Consider the following 26,736-nt stretch of genomic DNA (forward strand, 5'->3'; position numbering starts at 1 on the left):
AAGCCGACTTGAGCGCCTTCCACCGCACAGGTCCCAGAGACACGTGTGGCAGGAACCGGCTTGCGGGCACCTCGCTCAGAGAGGCGTACCCCCGATGTGTCCCACCCCGGACTTGCGCGTAACGAGATACGAAAGAAATCCCCAGACTTAAGCCGCCTAGTAAGAAACGTGACTGTTTCATGGATGACCGCAGGATCTGAACTCGGCTCCGCTCAAGATCCTCGTCTGTTGGAAACATTTCTCATCTTTGTTCTAAATGCGGGGGCTGATCTAATTTGTCATTTTTGGGTACCGCACGCACAATTTCCCACCCACTTTCCGAAGCTCAGCGGCCGGCCGGTTAGCTCAGTTGGTTAGAGCGTGGTGCTAATAACGCCAAGGTCGCGGGTTCGATCCCCGTACGGGCCAATGGTTTGTTTTTGGGGAAGGCCATTAGCTCTCTCAGAGCATCTATGCTTGAATGCAGAAGTTCGCAGGTTCACTTTCCAGATTGGGCTGGAACAGTGGAGGGTCACTGCCCGCTACTCTGACTAGTCTTTGGAAGGAAGTGGATCCTGTTTTGCTTAGGACAGCGATCCACGCTGGCAGCGTATGACCAACCCAGCTGCTGCTGCTTTGCTAAACAAATGGCGAAAATGGGCTTAGCCCGGCTGCTTTAAACAAATCCCTTGGCATCAGTTATCCTAAGTTCTTCCCTACATGCTTGGTTCCCGAACTTTAAAGGGAGTGGCAGGTTTGGTCATAATTTAGTTTTTCTCCTGGATAAAGTTTTAAATGGAAAATGCCGCTAAGGTTTCTGTGCATTGCTACCTTTTGCAGTACAGAACTAGCTGCTTTTAGGTACCGTGTGTAAAAACTGTTGGAATCTACGGCTGGCCATTGTATGCTTGGAAATAGAATCGGCAAGGCATGGTAATTGGGATTAATCTTGATGAAAGAGGATATTGGGAGACATTTAATGAATAGGCAAATTAGTCAGACAAACTGAAAAATGGTTATATGCAACCACATATTAAGAGGGCTGAAGAGCCAAATGATTTTGATTAGTTCATTGGGTTGCATCTATTACAACTGTGATCCTTTGAGAGGCAAGTGTGGATTAAAAAACACTGCTTTGGGAGCTCTTTGTAGCTTCCTTCTCATTATTGAGACTGTCCCTGTGTGCATTTGTATTTCAATAAAGGCTTCTCTTTTTACTTGGAGCCTGCATCTTTTGCCGTTGGGTTTCTGTGAGGGTATCCTCCAGTCTAGAAATCCTCTTTTAAATTTCTTCAACGCTAGCATTCGGGGCTTGCTTCTCCCCAAACAATGGCTTGATCCAGTTGGGCCAAGAGTTCCTTTGGGGGAAAGGGTTTGCTTTGCATGCAAAATTTCCCAGGTTCAATTCCCATAATATCCAGGCAGGGATGGGAGAGACCTTGCTCAAAAACCCTGGAGAGTTGCCGATACTGAGATAGATGGACCAAGAATCCAGCTTCCTATGTTCCAGAAGTGGAACTCAATGTTTCTTTTTGGCTTCCACCCACGGGGTGTCAAAAGATGAAGAATTAACGGTTCACAAAAATCTCACTAGGTGTGCTCCCAGGTAAAATACTTTTATTGAGCCTTTCCCAGATTTGCTTGTGGGGAGGGAGGTTAGGCAACATGCCAAAGCGGGTGTTATCCCCACCCGTTCCAGAGATTTCCCCCATCTCTTCTCTTGTTGCATGAAGTCTGCTTTGTTGGGTAAAGAAGACTGGTTGCGCAAGACCTCTCAATAAAATACCTGAATTTGCTGGGGTGTGACTGAATCCCACCCCAAAATAGTGTGCGGCTGGAAGTGCCCCGAGTTAGTGATATGGTTTGTTTCCTCCCAACTCAGAAACAGCAGGGTTCAGGGCATTTGGGCAATTCACAATAGAACTTGCTTGTGCGCAGGAAGCCATTGTTGTATTCTCACAAGCCGGGCCACTGTCCAACTCTGCTCTCATGCACCACATGACCAGAGTAGCTGGATCCTGGATTAAGAAACTAGAATCTTAACCAGCATTATACATAGAAAAAATGGTGGTGGCGGCAGCACAGGAGCTCCTGATAGGCACCTGTCAATCTAGCATGCTATTGTGGCCATTCTTTGGGAGTTTCTGCAGACTGGTGACACCAAGCAGTTAACTTTGATTATATTAGCAGTACACTATCAATTCCCTGACTGCTTTATGTACCCCACTGTGACTAAGTGGTATATAAATTGCTAAAATAATAAATACAGTGGTACCTCAGGTTAAGTACTTAATTCGTTCCGGAGGTCTGTTCTTAACCTGAAACTGTTCTTAACCTGAAGCACCACTTTAGCTAATGGGGCCTCCTGCTGCCGCCGCGCCGCCGGAGCACGATTTCTGTTCTCATCCTGAAGCGAAGTTCTTAACCCAAGGTAATATTTCTGGGTTAGCGGAGTCTGTAACCTGAAGTGTTTTTACCCCGAGGTCCCACTGTATGCCATTTTTTTAGTTATAGCCACAGCAACCAAACAAAACTATTTACACATCTCTGCTGCAATGAATTGGAAAACACAGAATGTTATTCATCTCTCCTTTCTCACCCTAAACACAGCTGTGTTTTCACAGCCACAGGGGCCTAAAGGAGATTTCTCCCCCAATTTCTAGGCAATTTTGAGCACCCAAAAAGACAGGCAAGCAAGGGTTCAAGGGACAACCCTCGCCCCAAGCCTGACGGCTGCCGAGAATACTTGCCAGAAATTTTGATCTGCTATGGGACACCTGTGCCCAGTGAACCATGCAGTGTTTGAATGTTTGCAGATAAAGCTTTGCTAAGCCATCAGCTCAATTCATGGTATCGTGTTACTTGCTGCATTCCGAGTTGCACAGCGGAGGTCCCTTGCGACTGTAAACACACAGATCCAAATAACTGGTGGCAGTGGTAGGGAGATCTCCAATTTCATAGTAATTATTTGGAGAAGAAAAAACAACAATTATGGATCTGAAAGGCTCCAGTATTTACTGATCCTGTAATCGCGACCTATATATTATATGGATGCATGTAGAATGCCTGCAATGGTTCTGTAGCCCAACAAAGGCCGCTTGGGAGAGACAATTCAAAGTTGAACTGAAAGGTCAGCAATAAGCTGAAAAGGTATTTCTTCACCAGGGATGGCTTGTATTTCTAAAACAGTAGATCTGGGGAGAAGTTAAGCAGAGTAGCTATTGCATAAGGCTCTTGTTGACCTCTGCCTTGTCTCAGTTCCGCAGGCCGACATGGTTCCCATACACACACGACTTAGGAAACGAAGTGCAGTGCAGATACCTCCCTCCCCAATCTCAAAATGATGGGAAACTGAAAAGCCAGTGAGATGTGATGATCTCACCTAGTGAAAGGTGTGGGCTCTTGCAAGTTTGTTCTGGGCTAGGGCTTTGTGGATTTGCTGTCAAAGGGTTGTGAAGCTCACATGGTGGTTTGGAAAAGTCCAGTCTGTACCAAGGGAAAAGCAAATTACCAAGTTAGGGCTCATCTCCTAGCCCCAAGTTCTCAGCCTCCAGTGTTCTCTCCTCTTCCACCAGCAACACCAGACAGAAAGGGAAGAGAAATTTCCTGCAATTGGTTGAGTTCTCAGCCTCCTCTAAAAACTCATCCAGATGTTCCTTTTGCCCATCCATTGGAACCTGCATCCTCCCCGGGGCCGCCAAACATATAACTTTCTCGCGCCGAAATTGCCGCTCAGTTTTTCGCTCCATTTTTATTTGGAATTAGAAAAGTCCACAGTCACCATCATGTGACCTACAGAGTTTGCATATTTCCTTAAACATTAAGTTCCTTCCCCCCCTCTTTACTCTCTTTTGTTTTTTTTTCTTTTCTTTTAAGGCCAATAGTGTTCTCTGCCATTTTTATTTTTGTTAAATTCTCTTTATTTCTCCCCAGAAACCCTGCCTTCAAAAAGAAACGAAACAAAAACTTGGTTACGTTGCTCCACTATAGCTTTTCTCTTATTTTTTTTTTGCCTTGTCATGTTGACACAGCAAAAAATAAAAATAAAAGAGGGGACGGGGGTTAGTTGGGTCGGTGGAGCCACTAAGCTCACTCGCATCTCCACCACACACACACACACACACACACACACACACACACTCAGGCAGACACACACAGTCCAGAAGTCACAGTTTAAAAATCTGGAGAAATTGGATGTGGACTAGAAACTGAATGAGAGAGAGAGAAAGAAGAGAAGAGAAGAAAAAGAGCTTGGCTCTTAAACTTTCTCTTTTGTTCAATGTTGCATATTTCCCCCCTAATGTTTCAAAGCAAGTGCATCTTGAGGAAGACACGAGGGAGGGGAAAGAGGAAAAAGCGCGAGAGAGAAAGGGAGGTTGAAAATGGAAAGAGAAGAAAAGAAAAGGAGCAAGTCATAACAGACCCGACACCAGCTTTTGCCAACCTCGGCTGGCGCTCCTTTCCCCCGATGTCTCGGCCAGCAGCTCCCACCTGGGTCAGAGCTGCTGTCCAGAACACCTGGAGAGAGCCAGGTTGGCAAGGCTAGTCTACACTGTGCCATGGGATGAGAAAGATCGGGTGGGGAAAGTGGGGGTGGGGGAGGAGACAGAAGACTGCCGAGTGCCAAAGTTTCTAAGTGCTCCCTGCTTCTGAAGAGTTCCTTCTGGTCACAGGAGCCGGAAGTCTCCTTCCAGAGGTCCACACGTTCATGCACAGATTCCTGCAAACCTGTCTCTATGGTGCAGCTCAAATCTTAATGGTTTGTCGCCCGGGAGAGGGGCTATTTGCAAGCTTGGAGAAGCGATTAACAGGCAGGCGGGCTGGCTAGGGGGAAGGGCGATGCAATCAAGTTAGGGGTGGCAGTACAAGAGAGCTGCCTGTCCTTTGAGTCCCCCTAAAACATTCGGCCCTTCCCCTTGGTTCAGGTGTGTGTGGACCGTACGAGTATCCTACACCTGGGAGGACAGAGTTGGAGACAGGGAAGAAAGGGGGTCCTTGCCTCCTCCTTTTTCAGCCGGGAGGGGGAAGTAGGGGTGTTACAGCCAAATTTGGCCAGGAGAGACTAATGCCCTGAAATCTGGCATGGAGAGAGAGAGAGAGAGAGAGAGAGAGAGAGAGAGAGAGAGAGAGAGAGAGAGAGATAGAAACGAGTTAGTCACATGAGGCTCGTTTCCACTTGTGTGCTTACAACCTGGCCTGCTTTGGCTCGACAAGGAGAAGGAAAAGGGGGGAGGTGGGGAGGTGGAAAGAGGGCTGGCTATGGCTTTTGATTGGTTAATGGATTGCACAGAGTCACGGAAAGAGAGAGTGCAGGTGGAGGAGGAGGAGGAATAAGAATCTGCCACATCCCGACAGCGAGAGGAGTTGATGGCGCGATAAAGCTGCCACGATGCCCAAGGAAGGTGGGAGCCGTGCTTGGCTGGGCAGTGCGTTGTCGCCGCCTCAGAACTTCTTGGGGCCCCAAACAGACGTCTGCTTGGGGACCACGCCGGTGCCGAAGACTGGAAACTCTTCGGCGCTGCTCACATCTGGGGCCTGAAAGGGGAGAGGGGGAAGATGTATTTCCTGTTCTATATGGGTAGCGCATGCCGCAAAGACCCTCTGCCTTTTGAGCAAGCTGGTTCAGCTTTTAAAAGGACCCCAAGGCACTAGGCCTCATGGGTCTTGAGGTTTTCTTAGCCCCTTCTTCACATGCAGTGCTTCTTAATATTGGCCAAAGCGGGCAGCTTCTAAGGCAGACTCTGCGGCAAAGACGGACCCAAGCCATACCTTGTTCCCAGACGCGTTCCAGGGGGCATCGCGCACCACAAAGCCCTTGGCCGGGCCCCGGGGCTCCTCTTCCAAGCGGGACGGAGGCTTCATATACGCAGCCATGGCTTCGGTCTCCACCACGTCCATCATCTGTAAGGAGAAGCCTCCCGTTAAAATTGGAGGGTGCTAGCGGAGTCTCATGGTCAACTCGAGGGCCTCTCGGGATGCAAGACAGATTTAAAAAACTGGAATAAGGAGCAGTAGCTGCCCTCACCCCCTCAAACCACCAACTAAACCCACACACTACTTGTGCCAATTTCGCACAAGCAAGGCAAAGCCTCAGGCACCTCAAAACACCTCGCAGGGCTCTCATTTTTGCAAGTCCTGCTGGGACTTCAAAGCGCCCAGTCCCCTGACATCATTGTTTTATTTATTTATCATTATTTTCCTTGATTTTTTATTAAAGCTTGGGGGGACAAAGAAAGAACAGTATAGAAACATCAAGCATTTCTTAAACAGAAAAATTCAAAGAAAATAAAGAAAAGGAAAAAGAAAAAACTTCCAATTCTCTGTCTATCACCTTTAAAAACTTGTGTTAAATAAATTCTTACTTCCTGGTAACATTCAACTCTCCTGCTTTCCATAAACCAACCTTCAGCTCCGCCCCCCAAAGTCTTCATACCCTGATACCACAAGTTCACTTGCGCAGAAAGCCCGTAAGAGGTTTCCAATCATTAATAAATGTCAACAGCAATTAATTTCCGATTAAGCAACACCAGCTCTGCCAACCACCTGACATCGTGACATCAAATTGGGCAGCCCTGGCCACCAGTCCAATTTGGCCCACGCACCCGTTGTATGGCAAGAATCTTGCCTCTGCTGTCTCTCAGACGTGTATATATAGCTAGAAGGAAGCTCCCCCCTCCATCAAGCTGCTTGAGCACCCCTCCCAGCCATCTCTCCCCTCCTCACATATTCCTCTTCCAAGTTGAGCATGTGGTCTATAGCATCGTCCACGTTTTCGGGCAGCCCTGTGACCGTGACTCTGTCAGGGTCACTGGAACCCGGCTGAGGGAAGCGGATGTCGACCTGCCGGGGCGAGAAGGACGAGGTCACAAGATTGCACAGGCCAAAGGGCATCGACTGGACAAGCGAGAGCCTGGCCGTCACAATTTTGCTTGCCCGCCATTGTTGGTGGGGCAGACTGCAGAAGGGTCAGGCAACCTCCACCCCTCAAACACAGAACAGCCACTGGCAGCCCTCCCCCTTACCCGAAACTCCTCCATAAGCTTGCGGATGGCTTTGCCCCTCCCGCCAATGATACGGGCGTGAACCCGGTGATCCAAGCGGACATCTTCGCTGACCATCTCCTCGAGGTCGGCCACAATTTTCAAGATGGTGTCCCGGGCCCCCTCGGCGTTCTTCTCGTAGCCGGTGATCGTGATGAGGTCCTGGACCCAAGCAGGGGAAGGAGAAAGACCGAGATAAAAAGACAGCGGTACTTATAGAGAAGCCTTATTCCCTTGCCACTACAGATTGAGGGGGGCGGGAGGGAACCCCACAAGTGGGCATCACTTTGACCAAATAGGTTTTATGCAAAGTTAGGGACATGGAAATCTGATTCTAGGTGAGGCTATAATTCATTTATCAAACTTCTTGGCCGCTTGTTACTATCGGAGATCTCCAAGCAACTTACATTTGAAAAGAGAAAGAGAAAAATATATTATACAGTGGTACCTCGGTTTTCCAGCATCTCAGAAGCCAAACTTTTCGTTTTTCGAATGCCGAAAACCCGGAAGTAATTGCTTCCATTTTCAAATGCGCCTCGGAAGTCAAACGGCTTCCGCTGCATGTTTTTCAATTTTCTCCATAGACTTTGTCGACTGCCCTTTGTGCCTCGGTTGTCGAATGTTTTGGAAGTCGAACAGTCTTCCAGAACGGATTACGTTCGAAAACTGAGGTACCACTGTACCATAAAGGTTAAAGGACATACAAAGTGTTAAGCTTTTCAAAATGTTCCTTTTAAATGGATTGTGGAAGGAGGGCTTATTGTGCCGCCTCTGTTTTCATTTTTATTATGTATTTTGTGTTTTTCATATTGTGATTGTAGGTTGTGAACTGCCCCGAGATGTACAGGTATAGTGCGGTAAATAAATTTAATAAATATAAATAAAATAATAATAATAATAAAAAAAATTGCAACTGTACTTATAAGCGAGCATAGACAAATTTTATGAACGTCTGTGCCTTTCAACTGTGGTGGATCATTACGGAGCCACTCTCCCTGTCCCATAATCTCCCCTGGGAAGAGGGGGCCTGCAACACACAGCAAAAGAAAGGAGAGAGACTCACCTGATTCTCATCCCCCTTATCCGGGAACTGGATGGTGACGTCATGGTCCTTCCGGATCTGGGAAATGACCGCCCCTTTCTTGCCAATGATCTTTGGGTGGTATTTGGGTTCCACGCTCACCGTCAGCTTGAAGCCACGCAACGCCTGGGGAGGAGAGGGAGAGGGAAGCTGGGAGTTACTGGTTGGCCTCTGGAACCCATCCCTCAGTACTCTGGTGGGTGGAAGCGGTGCAGCTGGGAAGCCAGTGGGTTGGACATGTTTATGTCTTGAGGCGCTGGGCTCTGGCAGTTACCCGGTCTTCCTGCTCTGCCTGCAGCTCCCTGACCCTCTCCAGGAGGCCGGCCCTGGCCCGCTCCACATTGGGGACCAAGCCTGTGATCTTGATGACGTCCGACTGCTGCTCAGGCTGGGGCACTGAGATGTTCACCTGAGGAAAGGGAGAAGCGTCGCTGTCTTTAAAAGAAAGGCGGTGCAGGCTGCCAACCTGTCAGGGCAGGGGACCTACGGCCAAGCATCATTTCCTGCCTTTCCTTCAGATAAATTTATAACCCAGCCCAAACAAGAACACTTAAAACTGTGTATACAGAACATTTACTGTATTTTTCGCACCATAGGGCGCACCGGACCATAGGGCGCACCGGACCATAGGGTGCACCTAGTTTTTAGACAGGGAAATCAATAAAAAAAACATTCCCCCCCCCCAGCCCCAAAGAGCAGCGTACAGGCTGCGCGCAACCTCTCCCTGCCGGAACAAGCCAAGGCAGCGAGCGGGATGGATCCTGCTGGCTGCTTTGGCTTCCTCTTTAGCCCCGTGCAATCCCTCCCTGCCGGGAGAGGCTGCGCAGGGCTAAAGAAGCCATAGCACCGTGCAGCCTCTCCATGCCAGAGGGGTTGCGCGCGGCTATGGCACAAGCCTGCATTCGCTCCATAGGACGCACACACATTTCCCCTCAATTTTTGGAGGGAAAAACTGCGTCCAATGGAGCAAAAAATACGGTAAATCAATTGCCAATATGCAAATATAATGTTCCCTGCTCTGGGACTAACGGCGCATCTCAAAGGCTCCCATTAGGCTTTCAAAGTGTTCACGTTAGATGTGACGTTCCCAGGATCCTTTGCAAAGGCCTGTTTTCAGGGTGCTCCATGGAGTCCTTTCCTTCAAACTACTTTCTGCTGCTGCCACTGGAGGAAGCAGCAGGCCTCTCCCCTCAAATCATTTCTCAAGTACAATTACACCAAACATGAGTGAATTATATAAAAACATATGCATGCCTTGGAATCCACCCGGACTAAAACAGGCAGCTAAACACACCTATAATTAAGGAGCATAATCTTCAGAACAAAAAGCCTTTACAAACACACAGTTCTAGTTTCCTGATCTAGCTTAACTGCCCATTAAGTTTTATTCTTTTAAATATCATTTAAACTGCATAGAAAATGCAGCAAGATGGAAGACAAAATACAACAACAACCACATAACACCACCACCATGAACAGCTTGGTTGTTGTTGTTTTTAAAAAAAGTCCATGTCCCAAAGATCTGTCTGGACAGCAGTTTTGAAAAGGTGCCCTAATGGAGGCAGAGAGGAGTCCCGCCAGACATCTCTTTGGGAAAGTGTGCCCCAAAGCAGGGTCTGCTACGCTAAAGGCTCAGTCCTGGTTCAATGCTGGCCAAACCTCAGGGGTACCGGAAGGGGTCTCTCAAAAAAAGAGGCACCTAGGTTTAACTTTCTAGTGTTGGGTAACTTGATAAATTACAGATTTACGAGCCAACTAATATTTTTTTTAAAAAAGCTCTTAAATCACCCAACAGTCCTCTTTAAATAGGCGCTCAGCAAATTATGTACCTTAGAAAAGCCGCTTGCTGTGAATTGGGCCCAACCAAAATTTTCCCCAAAAGGGCTTTCTACATACAGTCATACCTTGGGTTAAAGTCGCTTTAGGTTGAGCATTTTCGGGTTGCGCTCCGCGGCGACCAGAAATTAATGGAACGCGTTACTTCCGGGTTTCGCCACTTGCACATGCGCAGATGCTCAAAATGATGTCACACACACGCCCAGAAGCGGTGAATTGTGACCCGCACATGCGAAGACACGGGTTGCGTTCTGCTCTGGATGCGAACAGGGCTCCGGAACGGATCCCCATTTGCATCCAGATGTACCACTGTGCGACATTTGTTTGCAGTGCCCCCTTGTGGGCAGTGCCCTCTCTGAAAGCAACAGGACAGCATTGCTGGCGACAGACACAAACACACATCATGCAGTGCGCTTGTGTCTTCATCCCTTCCCCTCCTGTTCTCATACTTCCTTAGCTGTGTCTGGAAGAATGGCAGATGAAGGTGATGGACTATATGGAATTGGCGGAGATGACCGGCAGAATCCGAGACCAGGGAGAAGAGTCGGTGGAAGAAGATTGGAAGAAATTTAAAGACTATTTACAGAAACACTGCAAAATTAATGAATGTTAGAATGATGTTGGATTGAAGTTAAGCGGTTTTTAGTAGCAATGTTATAAAGGAACATGTAAAATGGTTTGTTAACAGGTGATAATATAAAGCTATAATATATTAAGATAAAAGATTAAGATAAAATCAAAGAGGGAAAGGATTTGCTGAATTAACTAATTGAACTGGAATACAAAAAAGGGAGGTGTGAGGTGGTCAGGGAAACAAGCAAATGAAAGATAAGATTTGGAAAAACTGATCTGTTTTTAACTGTTTTTACTTTGTATTTTCTTTTTTTTCTTTTTTTCTTATTTTTGTAAAATGTTGAAATTTTAATAAATATCTTAAAAAAAAAAAAAAGGCTGTGGCAGGGTTAACGTAGACGTGCTGCTATTGTGGGAACTGTCTGTCACAGGGAAGCCCAGGGCTGCCACATGGAAGGCAGAGCAAGCTTGTTTTCTCTGGAGAGTGGGACTTCAAGTTACAAGGAAGGAGATTCCGACTCAACATCAGGAAGAGCTTCCTGACAGTAAGAGCTGTCTGACAGTGCAATGGGCTCCCTCGGGAGCTGGTGGACCCTCCTTCCTTGGAGGTTTTTAAGCAGAGGTTGGGTGGCCGTCTGTTACAGATGCTTTAGTTGAGATTCCTGCTTTGCAGGGGGTTGGACTGGATGACTTTGGGGTCCCTTTGCACTCTATGATTCTGTGAGTCTATGATTTGGCCGCCTAGTCAATCTGGTTGCAGACCGCTGAAGCTTCCTATACCAGGGGTCTGCAACCTTTAAGACAAAAAGAGCCACTTGGACCCGTTTCCGAAGGGGAAAAAAACTGGGAGCCGCAAAACTCGTCATTATAAAAATAACTTTTTTGTCATTTTTTTTATTATTTCTTTGTTTGACCCCTCAGAATTACTCCTCCTCATAGAAATAAATGTTAAATTAACAAGTTACCTTTTTGTGTGTGTGTGTTCTTCACTCCCCTTCAAAACAGTGACCAACGTACATGCCCCCTTTCAATGCAGTGACCAGCATACATGCCCCTTACAATGTAGCGGGCGGGCGGGCGGGAAGGTGACATCGGGACGGTGCGTGACTAATGCACGTACCGCCCCCATGCGACATCACAGCCAGTACAGCGTCTGCCACAGTGGGGAGTGTCGGGGCGCACAATGCGCCTCCTCCCCTCGCTAGTATCCGCCCCGGAGCCGCGGCAAAGGTGTAAAAGAGCCACATGCGGCTCCGGAGCCGCGGGTTGCAGACCCCTGTCCTATACCATCGACAGCGAACCCAGAACACACGCACAGCATTTAAAGGAAAAGGTACGCCCAGTGTTTTTTTTCTTTTAAAAAAAATGTTTAGAGGTACTCTCATTTTAACTCAAGGAAATCACCATTTTATTGTTCAAATTGGCAAAAATAAATATACAGTCATACCTCAGGTTACAGACGCTTCAGGATGTGCGTTTTCGTGTTACGGACGTGCCGAAACCCACAGGTACCCAGAGGTTACATCTAGGTTTTGGCGCTCGCGCATGTGCAGAAGCACTAAATCATGCTTTGCGCATGTGCAGAAGCACCAAATCGCAACCCGCACATATGCAGACATGGTGCTGCATGTTGTGGATGCTGTGGGTTGTGAATGTGCCTCCCGCATGGATCACGTTCGCAACCCAAGGGTCCACTGTACAGTAAATGGACAAAAGTACAAAGATTCACAAAATGAATCTGCATCCCCCCAGAAAAAAAGCACTGAGTACGCCAAAGGCAATGCTGAGACCACAAGCAGGGCTGGAAGGAGGACCACGTGTTCCTACCTCGTACTCCTCCATCATCTTGCGAATGCCGGCCCCCTTCTGACCAATGATGTAGCGATGGAGGTCAAAGGGGACCTCCACGTCCACTGTGATGGGAACCAGAGCCTGGAAGGATAAGAAGAGTAAGGATTTCTGCAGGGAACTTCAGAACTGTTTTGGTGCTCCATGTCTATACAGGCTCCTTTATCTTTTATTTATAGAATTTATATACTGCCCTACACCTGGAGGTCTCAGGGAAGTTCACAGAAGCGAAAAACCAACTGAGCAAGGCTGGAGGAATACATGCAGGCTCACAACCCTGGATCAGGCCTCATCTCTATGGCACTTTTGCGCCTACCCTACCCATGTATTTGTCAGGAGTTTGGCCTACACTCGAGTAGGACCCTGGCAGAGACACATGCCCGACTGGCATGTTCTCTCCCTCCTGGTCAATCGTTCAGGAGCTTCAAAAGCTTTCTTCAGCCTGAACATCACAGCGACTGATGCCAACAGACATCGGCACACTTAGGGATCTGCAGAGTTTGTGCATCATGCGTGACAGACCTCAGCAACTCAGCATTTTGGCTAATCTACTTTATTTACATATAAACACACACAGAGCACTGCAACATGACTCCCTCTCTCTCTAGCATCAGACAGCAAAGAGAAAAAGAACAAAGGACAATAGTCCCACTTCACGGGACACAGTAACACAAACATCCTGTCTCCGTCACTTCCCACTTTGTGGTGACAAAACATACACATTCATGTGAAAGGGAAAAAACCCATGACTGCAATCATGGAGCAGGAATTCTAACAGTATTAGGTAGGCAACACACCTTGTGATCTCGCTCCCTAAGAACTGTGGAAGGCAGGAACCAAAATGGCAAAAAGCACAAGGGGTCATGCCATCTCCGGAGGCTGGAAATCGCACCCAGCTTGCAGTCTTCCCAGAAGCAACAGGTCGGCCGCTTTGAGAACAGGAGGCTGGACTAGGTGGGATGCGGGCCTGACCCCAACAAGGCTCTGCTTGCATTCTTATGGTGCCGAAGGTACCACAACCGAGCAAAAAAGTCCAAATCAAAACACTCCCTATGGGCAGGTTGCCCTGACTGGGCATCCAAAGAACAGTAAGGTCCGCAACATTTTGCCTCTTTCCTCCACCCCCTCCCCAATGATGTATATGCAACTAGAACCATATACTCAGTCCAGGGCTTGACCAAATTCCTCCCCTGCCGTGAACCTGCCTGGGCCTCTGTATTCTCAGCATTGCCCAAACTAACGCACCTTGCAGCTGTTGCTGGACTGTGAGCCCCCCTCTCTCCCCATCATGCTTGACCATGGGGCTATGCTGGTCAGGACTGATGAAGAGCTTCAGTCCAAAACACCAGGAGGGCAGCAGCTTGGAGAAAGCTGTCTTAGGTCAATATCGGAGGTCCTCCTCCAGGTCCTCCCCCCCCCCTTCTGAGGAAGGTCTGAAGGGGGGTGACCAAGGAGAGGGCCTTTTCTATACTCGCCCAGGACAGAGAGAGAAGATTCCTACCAGCAGAGCTGCCCGCGCCGCCTCGCATTTCTCCTTGCGCCCCGAGATAAGGATGGTGTCACATTTGCGGGGGGCAGAGTCCAGCTCGGGGCTGATGTCGCCGTTTTCCTGAGACTGTGCTTCTGAACCTAGCGGGGTGGGGAGAAAACCAGGTGAAAATATTTCCCTGCATGGAATCTCCCCTCCCCTCTACCTCCAATCCCCTCTACCTGAATTGTCATCTCGCTCCGGGAACTTGATCAGCACGTCGTGGTCCCGAGTGATCTGCTGCACCTTGTAACCTTTGGCTCCCATGACGACCCGGTGGAAGCGCTGCGGGATGACGCACTCGAGGACCACCTGGGCTTCCTGGAGAAGAGATGGGAAGCAAAAAAAAAAAAAAAAAGAGAGAGAGAGAGAGAAGAAAAAAGTGGGATGGGGTGAGCAAGGCGAGTTAAGGTTGTGGGGAAGGGGCAACCCCCAAGCTAAGCGTGCTTGCGATGACTTTGAAGCCAACAGAGGGGGAAAGGGATTTCAATCCTGGACAGTCAAGGGGTGGGGAAGCACGTTCAGCCCCCAGGATCACAAACCTGCAGCTTAAGGTATCATTCTCATCTTAAAAGAGAATTACAATATGACACATGTTGGAAAGAGGGGGTTGTTGTTGTTGTTGTTAATTGAATTTATGTACCGCCCTATACCTGGGGGTATAAATCAAGATATAAAACCACAAAATACCTAAAAAAAATTAAAACAACCACCCAATAGCCCCTCCAAAAAAAAACAAAAACACATTTTAAAAGGGCATAGGATGTAAATAGGATCAACCAAAGGCCTGGCCAAAAAGGAACGTTTTTGCCTGGTGCCTAAAGGTGTACAGTGGTACCTCGGGTTACATACGCTTCAGGTTACAGACTCCGCTAACCCAGAAATAGTACCTCAGGTTAAGAACTTTGCTTCAGGATGAGAACAGAAATAGCGCGGCAGCAGCGGGAAGCCCCATTAGCTAAAGTGGTACCTCAGGTTAAGAACAGTTTCAGGTTAAGAACGGACCTCCAGATCGAATGAAGTACTTAACCCAAGGTACCACTGCATAATGAAGGTGCCAGGTGAACCTCCCTGGAGAAAGCACTCCACAAATGGGGAGCCACTGCTGAGAAGGCCCCGTTCTTGTGTTGCCACCCTCTGGACCTCTCGAGGAGGAGGCACACGAAGGAGGGCCTCAGAAGATGATCTCAGGGTCCGGGTAGGTTCATATGGAAAGAGGTATTTGTGGTCTTGAGCTGTTTAAGGCTTTATAGGTCAAAACCAGCACTTTGAATTGGTCTTTTCAAACGCCCTCTCTGACCCAAACTCTGGAAACTGAATCCTACCAGGTCGCTGATAATCTCCAGGATGCGTCTCTTGGCAGCTTCCACGCAGTCCTTCGCTCCCTTCAGCATCACGCGGTCGCTCTGGACGCCCGTCCGGGGGAAGCTCACCGCAACCCCGCCGTACTCTTCCGCAATCTCCCGCAGCACGTGCCCCCGGCGCGCCACAAAGTGGCGGTGGTACTTGGGGTCAACCATCATGGAATCCTCGATGACGTTATCCTGGGGGGCAGGAAGAGGAGGTGGGGGGAAGGGCCCTGTAGCCTCTCCTTCCATGGCTACAGTCTCTCCCCCAAATCATGGCCAATGCGGAAGAGGGGCGCTATCCAGCTTTGCGCAATCTCACTCTCCAAAGGTTTGGGCTCTTTCCGGACGACTAGTAGTCCTTTGGCAAGGAGATTGGTGGCAATGAGCTTTATGGAGGTTTCCGGGTAGAAGTCAGCCTAGTATTGCTGCTCACGTTTATTGATTCATATCCTGCATTTTTCTCCAAGAAGCTCAAGGTGGTGGGCATGGTTCTCCCCCTCCTAATTTAAACCCCACAACAACCCTGAGAGGTAGGACAGGCTGAGAGGAGGCCCAGGCTCACCCCAAGAAGTTTCGTGGCCCAGTGGGGATTGAACCCTGATCTTCCAGGTCCAAGTCCAACACTAACCACAATGCTGTGCTGTGCTGTACCGCTGAATGCTACCAACTTGGTAGCTGATTAGCAGCTGGTGGCTAAGCAATTGCTAGGCTGCCATCACGCAAACCAATTCTAGGGGTGCTGTATGCTGGGCATGCATATAACCATCCAAACCAGATGCAAATGAAACAGCCGAGCATCCACTCTCATATATATATATATACCAGGTTGCAAATGAGGCTTTCCAGCTCGTGCTGGGCTTGCCGCACCGCATCTTCCTTCCCCACGATGGCGATGATCTCCTGGTCCTTGTCGTCGGGGCTGGGGAAGATGATGCGGGCACCGGTGCGGTCCCTCACTCTGCGGATGTTGGCGCCCCCTCTCCCAATCAGGAACTTGTGGTACTCTGGCTTGGCGTGCAGCTCTGCCGAGTGGTTGTTGATTTGCTGCGGGTGGAGGGGGCAGAGAGTGGACAGCTGAAAGCTTGGCAAGGAGCGCCCTGCTCTGTGGCACAAATAAATACTCCTGCCTCCTAAACTGAACTGTAGAACTCGCTGCCAAGGGAAGCACTTTCCGGACAGTTTTCTGTGCAGCCAATCCAGCCTGTGGAATCGGCATGCTACTTACCGTATTTTTTGCTCTATAAGATTCACTTTTTCCCTCCTAAAAAGTAAGGGGAAATGTGTGTGTGTCTTATGGAGTGAATGCAGGCTGTGCAGCTATCCCAGAAGCCAGAACAGCAAGAGGGATTGCTGCTTTCACTGCGCAGCGATCCCTCTTGCTCTTCTGGCTTCTGAAATTCAGATATTTTTTTTCTTGTTTTCCTCCTCCAAAAACTAGGTGCGTCTTGTGGTCTGGTGCGTCTTATAGAGCGAAAAATACGGGATTCGTTTAAAAAAAACATTTCCATGCGCAAAAAGTCTGCGTGGGCATGTTAACATTTTATATGAATTCTGAATTCGTTTATTTTTTTTGGAATGTTTGCAGATCTAAGTAAGCTGGAGACCTCGGCAACGTGGGACTGATCAGCCTAATCGATAAAAATGGCAAACCACGTTGAATCTCAAGGTGGTGTACAACTATGTCACAATACAAATAAAAACATTAGAAGTGTGGGAAGGAATGCAAAAACTAGGGCAGAGTTAAAATTATACTATGTTCGCTGCAGCAGCCTCAAGCACAAACACTTCGAAAAGGGGGAGGGGTGTGTGTTTTGTCTCATAGGAATTATAGGCAAGATAAGCCGCAGAAGAACTCCTAAAATGCATTTCCACTAACTGCAGCCAGGATAGATAGTTGCTCATTATCTTTTTAGCTGCTCTGTGTGGATGTTGTGTCGCCAAAAAATACTGCGCGACCATGAATGATCCAAGCTCTTTGTGCGATGGACTGCAGTTTTAAAATCCGGCTGTTTTCCTAGGGATTATTTCCATGTCTTTGATTTATTACATTTAAATTCCAGTCCTTCCTTTCATCAAGGAACCACAGCCAGATCACATGGGGGGGGGGTAAGCCGGGTGATCTCCCATCCAACATCTGACCCGGGAGGGACATACTTCACTTCAAACCATGTTGTGTGCCTTTGAAATCATGCCTTCATAGGCTAGTAATTTAGGAGAGCAAATGGAGCTGGAATATGGAGTTTTAAGGCCACATTCGCATGTTATTTAAAGATCTATTATACCACTTTAAACGGTTGTGGATTCCCCCCCAAAGAATCCTGGAAACTGGAGTTTGAGACTTGTTAGAGGAGACCCATCTTCCCCTTTCTGTGAGACGAACAGGGATCTAGCTGAGATTCCTGCATTCCAGGGGGCTGGACTCCCAACTCCCCAATTTTATTCGAACAGCTCTCAAGCATCTTTAACTAATTACAGTTCCCAGGATTCTGTTTTCTTGGGGGGGGGGGGGAGCCGTGACTGATTAAAGTGGTATAATTGTGCTTTTAAAAGTGTGCCAAGGATGCGGCCCATGGCTCAAAGGAAAACAGTGAGGTGTGAAGGATGCTCTCTGTTATTGTAGCAACCTGACCGCCAAAGAACAGCTGTTTTCTCCCCACTGATAACACCGGGCAACCTCTGATTTATTTGGTACCTTCTCCTCTGCGATTTGCAGCAGCTGCCGTTTCGCTTTCTCCACCTCCTCGCCAGGCCCTCGGATGGTGACCTTGTCGCTGCCCGACCCCTCGGAAGGGAAGTGGATGTGCACCCCGCCACACTCCTCCATGATGGAGCGCACTAGCCGCCCCTTGGCCCCAATCAGGGAGTTATGCAGCTTGGCTGGTATAGACACATCCACTTCTTTTATGTTAGCCTGGGAGGGAAGGGGTGGGTGATAGAAAGAGAGAGACAGAAACAGAGAGAGACAAGGGCTACAAAACCCTTTCTCCAAGGCCAAAGTTGGCACTTGCTTCCAAAGCAATTGCCGTAAAATTTTAATATCCTGCCTTTCCTGTAAGGTTCAAGGCGAGCAAACAATTAACTAAAATACATGAAACTGCTTGTATTGTAAAATACAAGTCCCAACGGCAGAAGCAAGGGACTAAAATATTTGGAAACAGGGGTGTCCCAAGAGGAGCCCCACATACAACATGCTACAGATTGCCTTTGGCCCAATCCAGACAGTCGTCACCATAAACCGTGGCTTATTGTGGAAAGAACAAGTCTAGCCTTCCCCTAGGCACTCAATCTCCCCACTTCCACTGGCACGGCAAGGAAAACAATTGAAGTTTTTACTTCCAGTGGTTAATGTGGAAGCTTTTGGTTCCAATTTTCTATTCATTGCAGCCAGACCTAAAACTGTAGTTAATCCTATCTACGGTTTGTTGAAACAAGGCGGCTTCATCAAACCATGGTTAGATGTTGCCTTGGTTTCAAACAAGCCAGAGTTAAGATTAAGCGGTCTGTTAAGGTTTGGATAACATACCAAGCCGCAGTTAATCCAAAACAGAAGCCGAGAGCTTCTGAGCTCCTCCCCAAGGTGATGGAGTGAACATGCACCCCCGAGGAGAGGCTAGGCTCACTCCTGTCACAATAAACTGTGGTTTGATAGCGTGACTACCACCTGCAGCCGTTGTGTTACAGACTGGAACATATCCGAGCCGTTTCCTTGGGATCTGGAAAGACTAACAGGAGGAAACAGCTTCACACACCCACCAGCTCCCTCTGGATGGCCAGGATGCGGTCCCGGGCGCACTCGCAGTTGGCCTTCTTCCCAGTGATCAGGATCACCTCCGAATTGCTGTTTTCTGTGGGGAGGTCAATCTTGGTATTGGTTTCCTCTCGAATCTATTGTGAAGAGATAACATCAAACCCAGACCCTCAAGGCTAGGCTACCGTAAGGGACTCGACAAGGAGAAGCCCTTGGTAATGGCTTGGAAGAGGGAGGCAGGCAGGTGAGCAGCTAAAAGGTAAAGGACCCCTGGACGGTTAAGTCCAGTCAAAGGCGACTATGGGGCTGTGGTGCTCATCTCGCTTTCAGGTCGAGGGAGCCGGCGTTTGTCTGCAGACAGCTTTCCGGGTCATGTGGCCAGCTGGACTAAACAGCTTCTGGCGCAACAGGACACCATGACGGAAACCAGAGCGCAAGGAAACGCCATAGACCTTCCCGCCACAGTGGTACCTATTTATCTACTTGCACTGGTGTGCTTTCGAACTACTAGGTTGGCAGGAGCTGGGACAGGGCAACGGGAGCTCACCCCGTCGCGGGGATTCGAATCGCCAACCTTCTGATCGGTAAACTCAAGAGGCTCAGTGGTTTAGACCACAGCGCCACTCGCAGTGACTAGGTGAACAGACCGCTGTCTGGCAGCAGCAGTTGGTTAGGACCCCTCTTAGACCAAAGCTCCAGAGGTTTGCACTGGTTCTTTACAACATCAGAGGTGTCAGGCCAACATGCTGGAACTGACTCACCGATTCTTAACTGGCTTGGACCTCTATCCTCAGAAAGTGAGACACTCTACCACCCCAAGCCCAATTCTTGGGGGAGGGGAGGAAATCGAAAGGAGGACCCCCACACACACACTTTTACCTTTTTGATGTTGGCGCCTCCTTTCCCAATAATGTTCTTGTGGAACTGCTTGAAGATAGGGACTGGAATAGAAAAACTGTTTTCAACCTAAGGCAAAGAAGAAGAAGAAAATCCATGAAGTTAAATATGATGCCTGGAGGAGTGAGACAGACAATGCTGGAGGAGAGGTATGGAACCATTGATAAGAGACATTCAGAAGCGTCTTGAGATGGCAGAGATAGAGCTGAGACAGAAAGGATCCTGGGTGCAAGGGCAAAGGGCACACTCAAAGGACAAAGCCACCAGGTTTCGGGCAATTCTCCTGGAGAAAGAATGGAAGAAGCAAAAATGGAAGGGACTTTTCTTTTTAAATCAGGGCGGGAAATCGTGGGCAACAGGAAACGAGACCGGAAGATATGGAAATAGGTATGAATTAATGAATATACAAATAATTATGGATTATTATTCCAATAAGGAATGAGACAGGGCCTTCTCAGAGGTGGTGCCCTGTTTAATGGAAAACTCTCTGAACTGAAATATGTCAACCTTCCACATTAGCTATATTTAGATATGTTTTCACTTATTTATTTGTCCAGATATCTGGAACCTGATGCAGACACTGGCTGGAGTTCAGGCCTAGTTTGGCTGTTTTTACAATGGTGGTATGCTTTTATTCGGTTTTATTGTGTCTTTTTTATATGATTACTGTTGCATGTTGCATCGGAAGCTGCCCTGTGCTCCAACCTGGAGGAAGAACAGGGCGTATAAACTACTAAATAATAAAAATAAAAAAGTTTCCTTGTATCCAACCAAGCTTCCTTTGCCTGCCAGTCATCTCAGGCCACCACTGTGCTACCCCCTTTCCGACCACATGAGGTGGTACATCCCGAGGTCACCTGCCTGGGCAAAAGAAGCACACCTGGCGGAGCAGCAACACTTCAGCAAGACACTGGTCATAGCAGCAGCAAACAGACATCCTTCCCCTCTTCCCTCCCTTCCCAAATAGCCCAGTTCTTGGGGGAAAGGATGGGTTTCACCCCGATGGGATTCCGTCACGTTGAGCAAAGGGGGTGGGGAGCCGAGCAGCAGCCCTGTTCATCTGCAAGCTTAACAAGCCTGGGACTTACCAGCTCCGCAATGACTTTCTGGAGATACTTGGCGCACTTTTCCACTTCGTTCTTGGGCCCACGTAGCTGCACGATGTCGCTCTTCTGAGAGGGGTCTGGGAAGTTGATGATAACCTGTAGGGGTGGAGCAGTTATCAGTACTCAGAGTCAAGGGGTAGGCACCTAGAGTCCCCTTCTTTTGTGGGGAGGGATTAAACGAGGACAGAGTTAAAAAGGTGAGCTTCTAAGCTGCTATGCAACTCTGGAGATTGTGCAGGGTAAGGCAATCACATCAGCTACAAGTTGCTTTGCATATTTAACTCTGCTTTCCCTCTCTCCATGCACAACAATGAGTTATAACAAAGAGTGCTGAGTCCTTATCCTCTGACTTTCAATCAGGTATTGCCCATACTTCTCTACAGTCAAACCTCGTTCTGCGTCCGCAGCAAACCTGGAAGTACCGGAACGGGTTACTTCTGGGTTCGCTGCTCGCGCAGATGCGGCGCTTTAATGTGTGTCATTTTTGGGTTGCGGCAGGGCCTCCGGAACAGATCCCCGCCGTAACCTGAGGTTCCACTGTATTTCGTTCATATATAATTTTTATTAAACTTTCAGTTTTACCATTTTGAATACTCATTTAAACATCCTTATAATATCAATGACTTCCCTTCTTCTCTTTCCATGGTTCATTGCACAACATACATCCCTGCATATTTTATATAAACTAAACCATTCAGTATTCCATTATTACATCCACCAAAACTTATATACACTGTTGAATTTATTTTAATGCTGCCCAAGTTATCAAATAAACACAGTTTTCCTCCATATATTCAGTAAACATTTTCCAGTCTTCTTTAAACATATGTTCTTCTTGTTCTCTTATTCTATATGTTACGCCCACAAGCTATTCCATCAGTTTAAGTTGCCAATCTTCTTTAGTTGGGACTTTGCTCGTTTTCCATTTTTGGGCTAGCAAAACACGAGCCGCAGAAGTGGCATACATAAATAACCTGGATTTCTTATGGACAGTGCCAATCCTGAATGTATTGGATTTGTGACCATTGTGCTCATTTGCCTTCAGTAGCAGTAAAGCTCTGCTGGATGAAATATTAATTGCCTCTGGTCCATTTTTTGGGAATCCTGCAGCGTGTTTAAGTTTTCACTCTGATAACTATACATTGGAATCTACTCTGGATCAATATTGAGTAGACTTTCAAGACAAAAATATATATAAATATAATGATTTTTCTTTCCTACCTCAGGAAACTTGTCACGGATCTCCTTGATTTTCTCGCCTTTCTGCCCAATGATGGTCCGGTGGAAGCGCTGCTCGATTATGAGGTCCTTTGTGCGTTCGTTTTCCTAGGACAGAAGCCCACACAACCAGTCAGCTGCATCCGCCCTGAGAGAGACTCCTTCCTGCTCAATGGGGCTGCTACAAGCACTGTCCTTGTGCAAAAGATTCTGGGAGGGGATCCATGAAGAAGCACCCAGAGTCCCGCCTCCTTTATCTGTCGTATTTTTCCCCTTTCTTTTATTTGATACATTTCTATCACACCCTTCCTTCAAGGAGCTTCAAGGTAGAATACACGGTTCTCCGCCCTCCCCGTTCCAACCTCACAACGACCCTGCGAGGTAGGGTTCGGGTTGAGGGGATGTGGCTGGTCTGAGGTCACCCTAGTGAGCTGGAGATTTGAACCCTGCTCTCCCAGTTCCTAAGCCCAACTTTCCAACCAATGCGCCTCGCTCTGTGCTGCTCTGACTCTACGGAAGGCAGAATATTTCCACTTTAAGAGGCTCTGGTTTGCATGGAGCCAGATCACTGTTCAAATTTAGTCTAATCTTGCCTGCTTTGGCAGAAGCTGACAATCAGTGAGGGCTTGGGGGGGGGGGTGGTGATGCCTGGCTGGAAATTTACCAACAGGGCCTTTTCAGTGGTAGCTCCACATTTGTGGAACACCCTCCCTGATGCAAAGTGTCTGCCTCCCTCCTTAAGGGACTCCCAGAAGGAATCTAAAAGCATCCCTGTTGACCCAGGCGTTTGATGTCTGAAAATTACTGTTCATGGCATCTCTTCAAGCTGAGAGTATATTTTAGAACAATTTTTAGAATGCTCTTTAAAACAGAAATAGAAATCACATTTTACAAGGACAGGAAGAAACATCACAGAGAGAATAATTGCCGCACACAGGAAGAACAAGGATATAGTTTGAGTGTTGTTTTATAAATCATTTAATGTGTTAACATGAATAGATGCTATTAATATTGCAGTTGTTGTATAAAGGATTATTATTTTGACCGGAATGTAATAGAAATTAGTAAGATTTTGGAACACAGAAAACCATCAAACCAGCAATTCTAGCATGCGGGGGGTGGGCAGGGTGGCACCTAAATTATATAATTCAGTATCTGAACGATTGGTATTAGTAAATGTATTATAATTTGGCAGTGTTAAAAACAAGGCTGTTATTGGACTGTAATTGAAAACTAATAAAATTATTATCAAAATAAAATAAAGTAAAAATTAATATAGATGTGTTTGCTGGCCTGGGCTCCTTTGGGAGGTGGGCGGGATACAAATTGAAAGAATGAATACTGAGCTATTAGCCCTCCATCTCCGCCCCCCACCAAATAAGATCTTATTCACCCCTGTAACCCCTCCAACCTCACCCCCTCCCACTGCCATGCATTTCCCCTTCCAATCTCCCCTTCCCTCTTCCTGATTGGTTCCTCCTTCTTCTTCCATCCTAACTCCAGCCTGGGGAGACGAAGCAAGAGACGAGGGTACCAGCCGAGATGCTGGCCTCTCCCTTACCATGCGAGCAGCCATCTCCAGCAGCTCCTTGCGGGCCAGCTGAACCCCTTGCGGGTCTCCCTCAATCCGGATCAGGTTGCTCTTCTCGTTGTCGGGCGGGATGCGGACGGAGACTTTGTGCTGTTCCTTGATGCGGTTGACTGGCAGCACGCAGAAGGGAAGAGAGAGAGAGACAGGCAGGATTACTATGATATTAATTTTGGATCAAGTTCAGCTATGATTTGTGCTTGTTTGTTTGTTTAAAAATGTGGAAAATTAATTTAAAAAATTGGGGGGGGGGGAGAGGGAGAAAGAGACAGGCAGGATCGGAGACACAGAGGCCAGCACCAAACCTTTGCAAACATTGCCTGGCAGGTGTCCTCAATTGTCACATAGCCGCTACCCACCGCAACTCCTCCAAGACAAATTGCCCAGCGCTTGTGTTGGCACACCAGCACTCACTGTTGGCTCCATTCTTCCCTATCAGGTGACGATGGAACCGCTGATCGATGAGCACTTCGGTGTAGTCCATTCGGCCGAGCTGCAAAGGTATATTTTTGGGAGGGCAGGAGGGAAAGAGAAGATGGTGAGCTCACCTCGTGGCCTCCGCCCACAGTGGCTCTGTTGCAATTCTACCGTGCCCTCTGGAGATATGGACTCCCTCGCAGAAAAGCATTGATGCTATTTCTGCCCGGTCTACTCTCAGAATTCTCCTGACCTGTCTGCCAGAAATGGTTTTATCTGCTTTTATAACTGCACTGTTGGAACCCACCTTGGGAAGGGCAGTTAGAAAATAATAATCTAATTATATTCCTAAGGCTTCTTAACAGATTCAGTTTCCATCTCATATGTTAATGGGGGGGCATCTTATTTACCCCCACCCCACCCTGTGGAATATCCTCCCGTCAGATGCCAAGGAAATAAACAACTGACTTTTAGAACAAAATAAAAAAATTCCTTCCGGTAGCACCTTAACGGTAAAGGTAAAGGGACCCCTGACCATTAGGTCCAGTCGTGGCTGACTCTGGGGTTGCGGTGCTCATCTCGCAGCGCATGGAAACACCATTTACCTTCCCACCAGTGCTGTACCTATCTATCTACTTGCACTCTGATGTGCTTTTGAACTGCTAGGTTGGCAGGAGCTGGGACCGAAAAACGGGAGCTCACCCCGTCGCGGGGATTCGAACCGCCGACCTTCTGATTGGCAAGTCCTAGGCTCTGTGGTTTAACCCACATCCCCACCCAAGTCCCGTAGTAGCACCTTAGAGATCAACTAAGTCTGGCTTTTAGAAGACATCTGAAGGCAGCCCTGTTTAGGGAAGTTTTTAATGTTTGATGTTTTATTGTGTTTTTAATATTCTGTTGGGAGCTGCCCAGAGTGGCTGGGGAAACCCAGCCAGATGGGCGGGGTATAAATAAATTATTTTCATTATCATTATCATCATCTTAGCTCTCAATATACCAAGCCCCACTCTATGCTAGGGGGCTCCTGCGGAAGTGAACTTTTTCACAAGATGGTGGGATTGCGGTTCGTGCTCCTGCGACTGGGCCAGCAACAGACAACTCTGCGGCAAGAAGCTGCAGCGGCTCACCAGGTCCCGAATAATCTCCTGGATCTGCATCTGAGCCAGCTCCACCTCTTCGGTGGGTCCTTCTAGCGTGATCTTCTCGTCACCGTCTGTGAATTCGATGTGAACCTGAAAAGGAACAAGCAAATAAACTTCTGATATGCCTGATGGAAAAAAAACATGACCCAAGTATGCCCCCAAAGGCATCTTTTTTAAAAAAAGTTTTTTTACATTTTTATTTCAAAACCAAAAAAATTACAAACATCAAATTCAAAATCCATATTCATTTTCTAACATAAGCCTATTGCATAGATTACCTAAATTAAAATATATCTAATTGCTCTAGGCTTCCCTTTGCTATACAGTGGTACCTCGCAAGACGAATGCCTCGCAAGACGGAAAACTCACAAGACAAAAGGGTTTTTTGTTTTTTGAGCTGCTTCGCAAGACGATTTTCCCTATGGGCTTGCTTCGCAAGACGGAAACGTCTTGCAAGTTTGTTTCCTTTTTCTTAACACCATTAATACAGTTGCGACTTGACTTCGAGGAGCAACTCATAGAACGCGGTGTGGTAGCCTTTTTTGAGGTTTTTGAAGACTTTGGGGATTTTTGAAGCTTTTCCAAAACTTTCCCGACACCGTGCTTCGCAAGACGAAAAAAATCGCAAGACGACAAAACTTGCGGAACAAATTAATTTCGTCTTGCGAGGCACCACTGTATGTAAATACAACGCAATTAGCAAATTATATTATAAATGATATTATAGGTTCCCATATACCCCCCCACTCCCCTTCACCCATGTGTGATCTCAATATTTTACTTCTTCCATCTTGTTGTGTGTTGTTATAATCCCCCAGAGGCATCTCTTATGTCCTGCGTGCCTAAGGCAGGTTGGCAAACTGCCACTCTCCTGTGGCGAGTAGTCCTTGCCTCCAGGTGACCACCTCACGATGCTAAAATACAAGCTGAATAGATGGGAGATCAGGATGGGCAAAAGGAAGAACGTCTTCACACAACATGCAGTCGAACTATGGAATCTGCTGGTACACAATGCAGGGGCGGCCACTGACTTCGACAGCTTTAGAAAGGGGATTAGATGAGAATCCCCAGTGAAAGACTAGCAAAAGCTACTAGCCGTGATGGCTACATGCTACCTTTAGTATTAGAAGCAGTCTCTGAGTTATCAGCTGCTGGAGAAACCCATGGGGAAGAGCAACCTGCTTGTGGGCTTCCCAGAGGTGTGTGGTTGAATCCTGCGAGCAACAGGATGATGGATTAAGTAGGCCTTTGGCTTGATACAGCAGGATTCTCCTTATAGTCTTAAGTGTTGCTCCTTGAGGCCAGCAGTACACAACAGATGACTGGCTCTGGTCTAACGGGTGGGGCACGTAGTAAAAACTTGTGGACTAGTAACTTGCTGGTTCA

At 47.6% G+C, this 26,736-nt stretch overlaps 1 protein-coding gene and 1 non-coding gene across 2 annotated transcripts in view; one reads left to right on the forward strand and one right to left on the reverse strand.

Annotated features, from left to right (window-relative positions):
• The first annotated feature begins 334 nt into the window (after window positions 1-334).
• On the forward strand, window positions 335-408 carry TRNAI-AAU (transfer RNA isoleucine (anticodon AAU)). The gene has a single exon. It is a non-coding gene; the product is annotated as a tRNA-Ile (tRNA).
• A 3,296-nt stretch (window positions 409-3,704) lies between these two features.
• Window positions 3,705-26,736, reverse strand: part of LOC114582756 (vigilin-like) — a 56,313-nt gene continuing 33,281 nt past the window's right edge. Inside the window, exons 10-28 of the mRNA XM_028703994.2 lie at window positions 25,336-25,440; window positions 24,206-24,284; window positions 23,765-23,904; window positions 22,207-22,311; window positions 20,968-21,081; window positions 19,862-19,948; window positions 18,988-19,119; window positions 17,927-18,145; window positions 16,057-16,278; window positions 15,211-15,429; window positions 14,068-14,206; window positions 13,859-13,986; window positions 12,337-12,441; window positions 8,375-8,509; window positions 8,083-8,226; window positions 7,002-7,181; window positions 6,703-6,819; window positions 5,749-5,880; window positions 3,705-5,514 (exon numbers count right to left, since the gene is read on the reverse strand). Coding sequence (XP_028559827.2) covers window positions 5,422-5,514; window positions 5,749-5,880; window positions 6,703-6,819; window positions 7,002-7,181; window positions 8,083-8,226; window positions 8,375-8,509; window positions 12,337-12,441; window positions 13,859-13,986; window positions 14,068-14,206; window positions 15,211-15,429; window positions 16,057-16,278; window positions 17,927-18,145; window positions 18,988-19,119; window positions 19,862-19,948; window positions 20,968-21,081; window positions 22,207-22,311; window positions 23,765-23,904; window positions 24,206-24,284; window positions 25,336-25,440 — 2,595 coding nt within the window. The 3' untranslated portion in view covers window positions 3,705-5,421. The remainder of the gene's footprint in view (window positions 5,515-5,748; window positions 5,881-6,702; window positions 6,820-7,001; window positions 7,182-8,082; window positions 8,227-8,374; window positions 8,510-12,336; window positions 12,442-13,858; window positions 13,987-14,067; window positions 14,207-15,210; window positions 15,430-16,056; window positions 16,279-17,926; window positions 18,146-18,987; window positions 19,120-19,861; window positions 19,949-20,967; window positions 21,082-22,206; window positions 22,312-23,764; window positions 23,905-24,205; window positions 24,285-25,335; window positions 25,441-26,736) is intronic.

Source organism: Podarcis muralis, chromosome 13 (assembly GCF_964188315.1).
Source record: "Podarcis muralis chromosome 13, rPodMur119.hap1.1, whole genome shotgun sequence".
NCBI lineage: Eukaryota > Metazoa > Chordata > Lepidosauria > Squamata > Lacertidae > Podarcis > Podarcis muralis.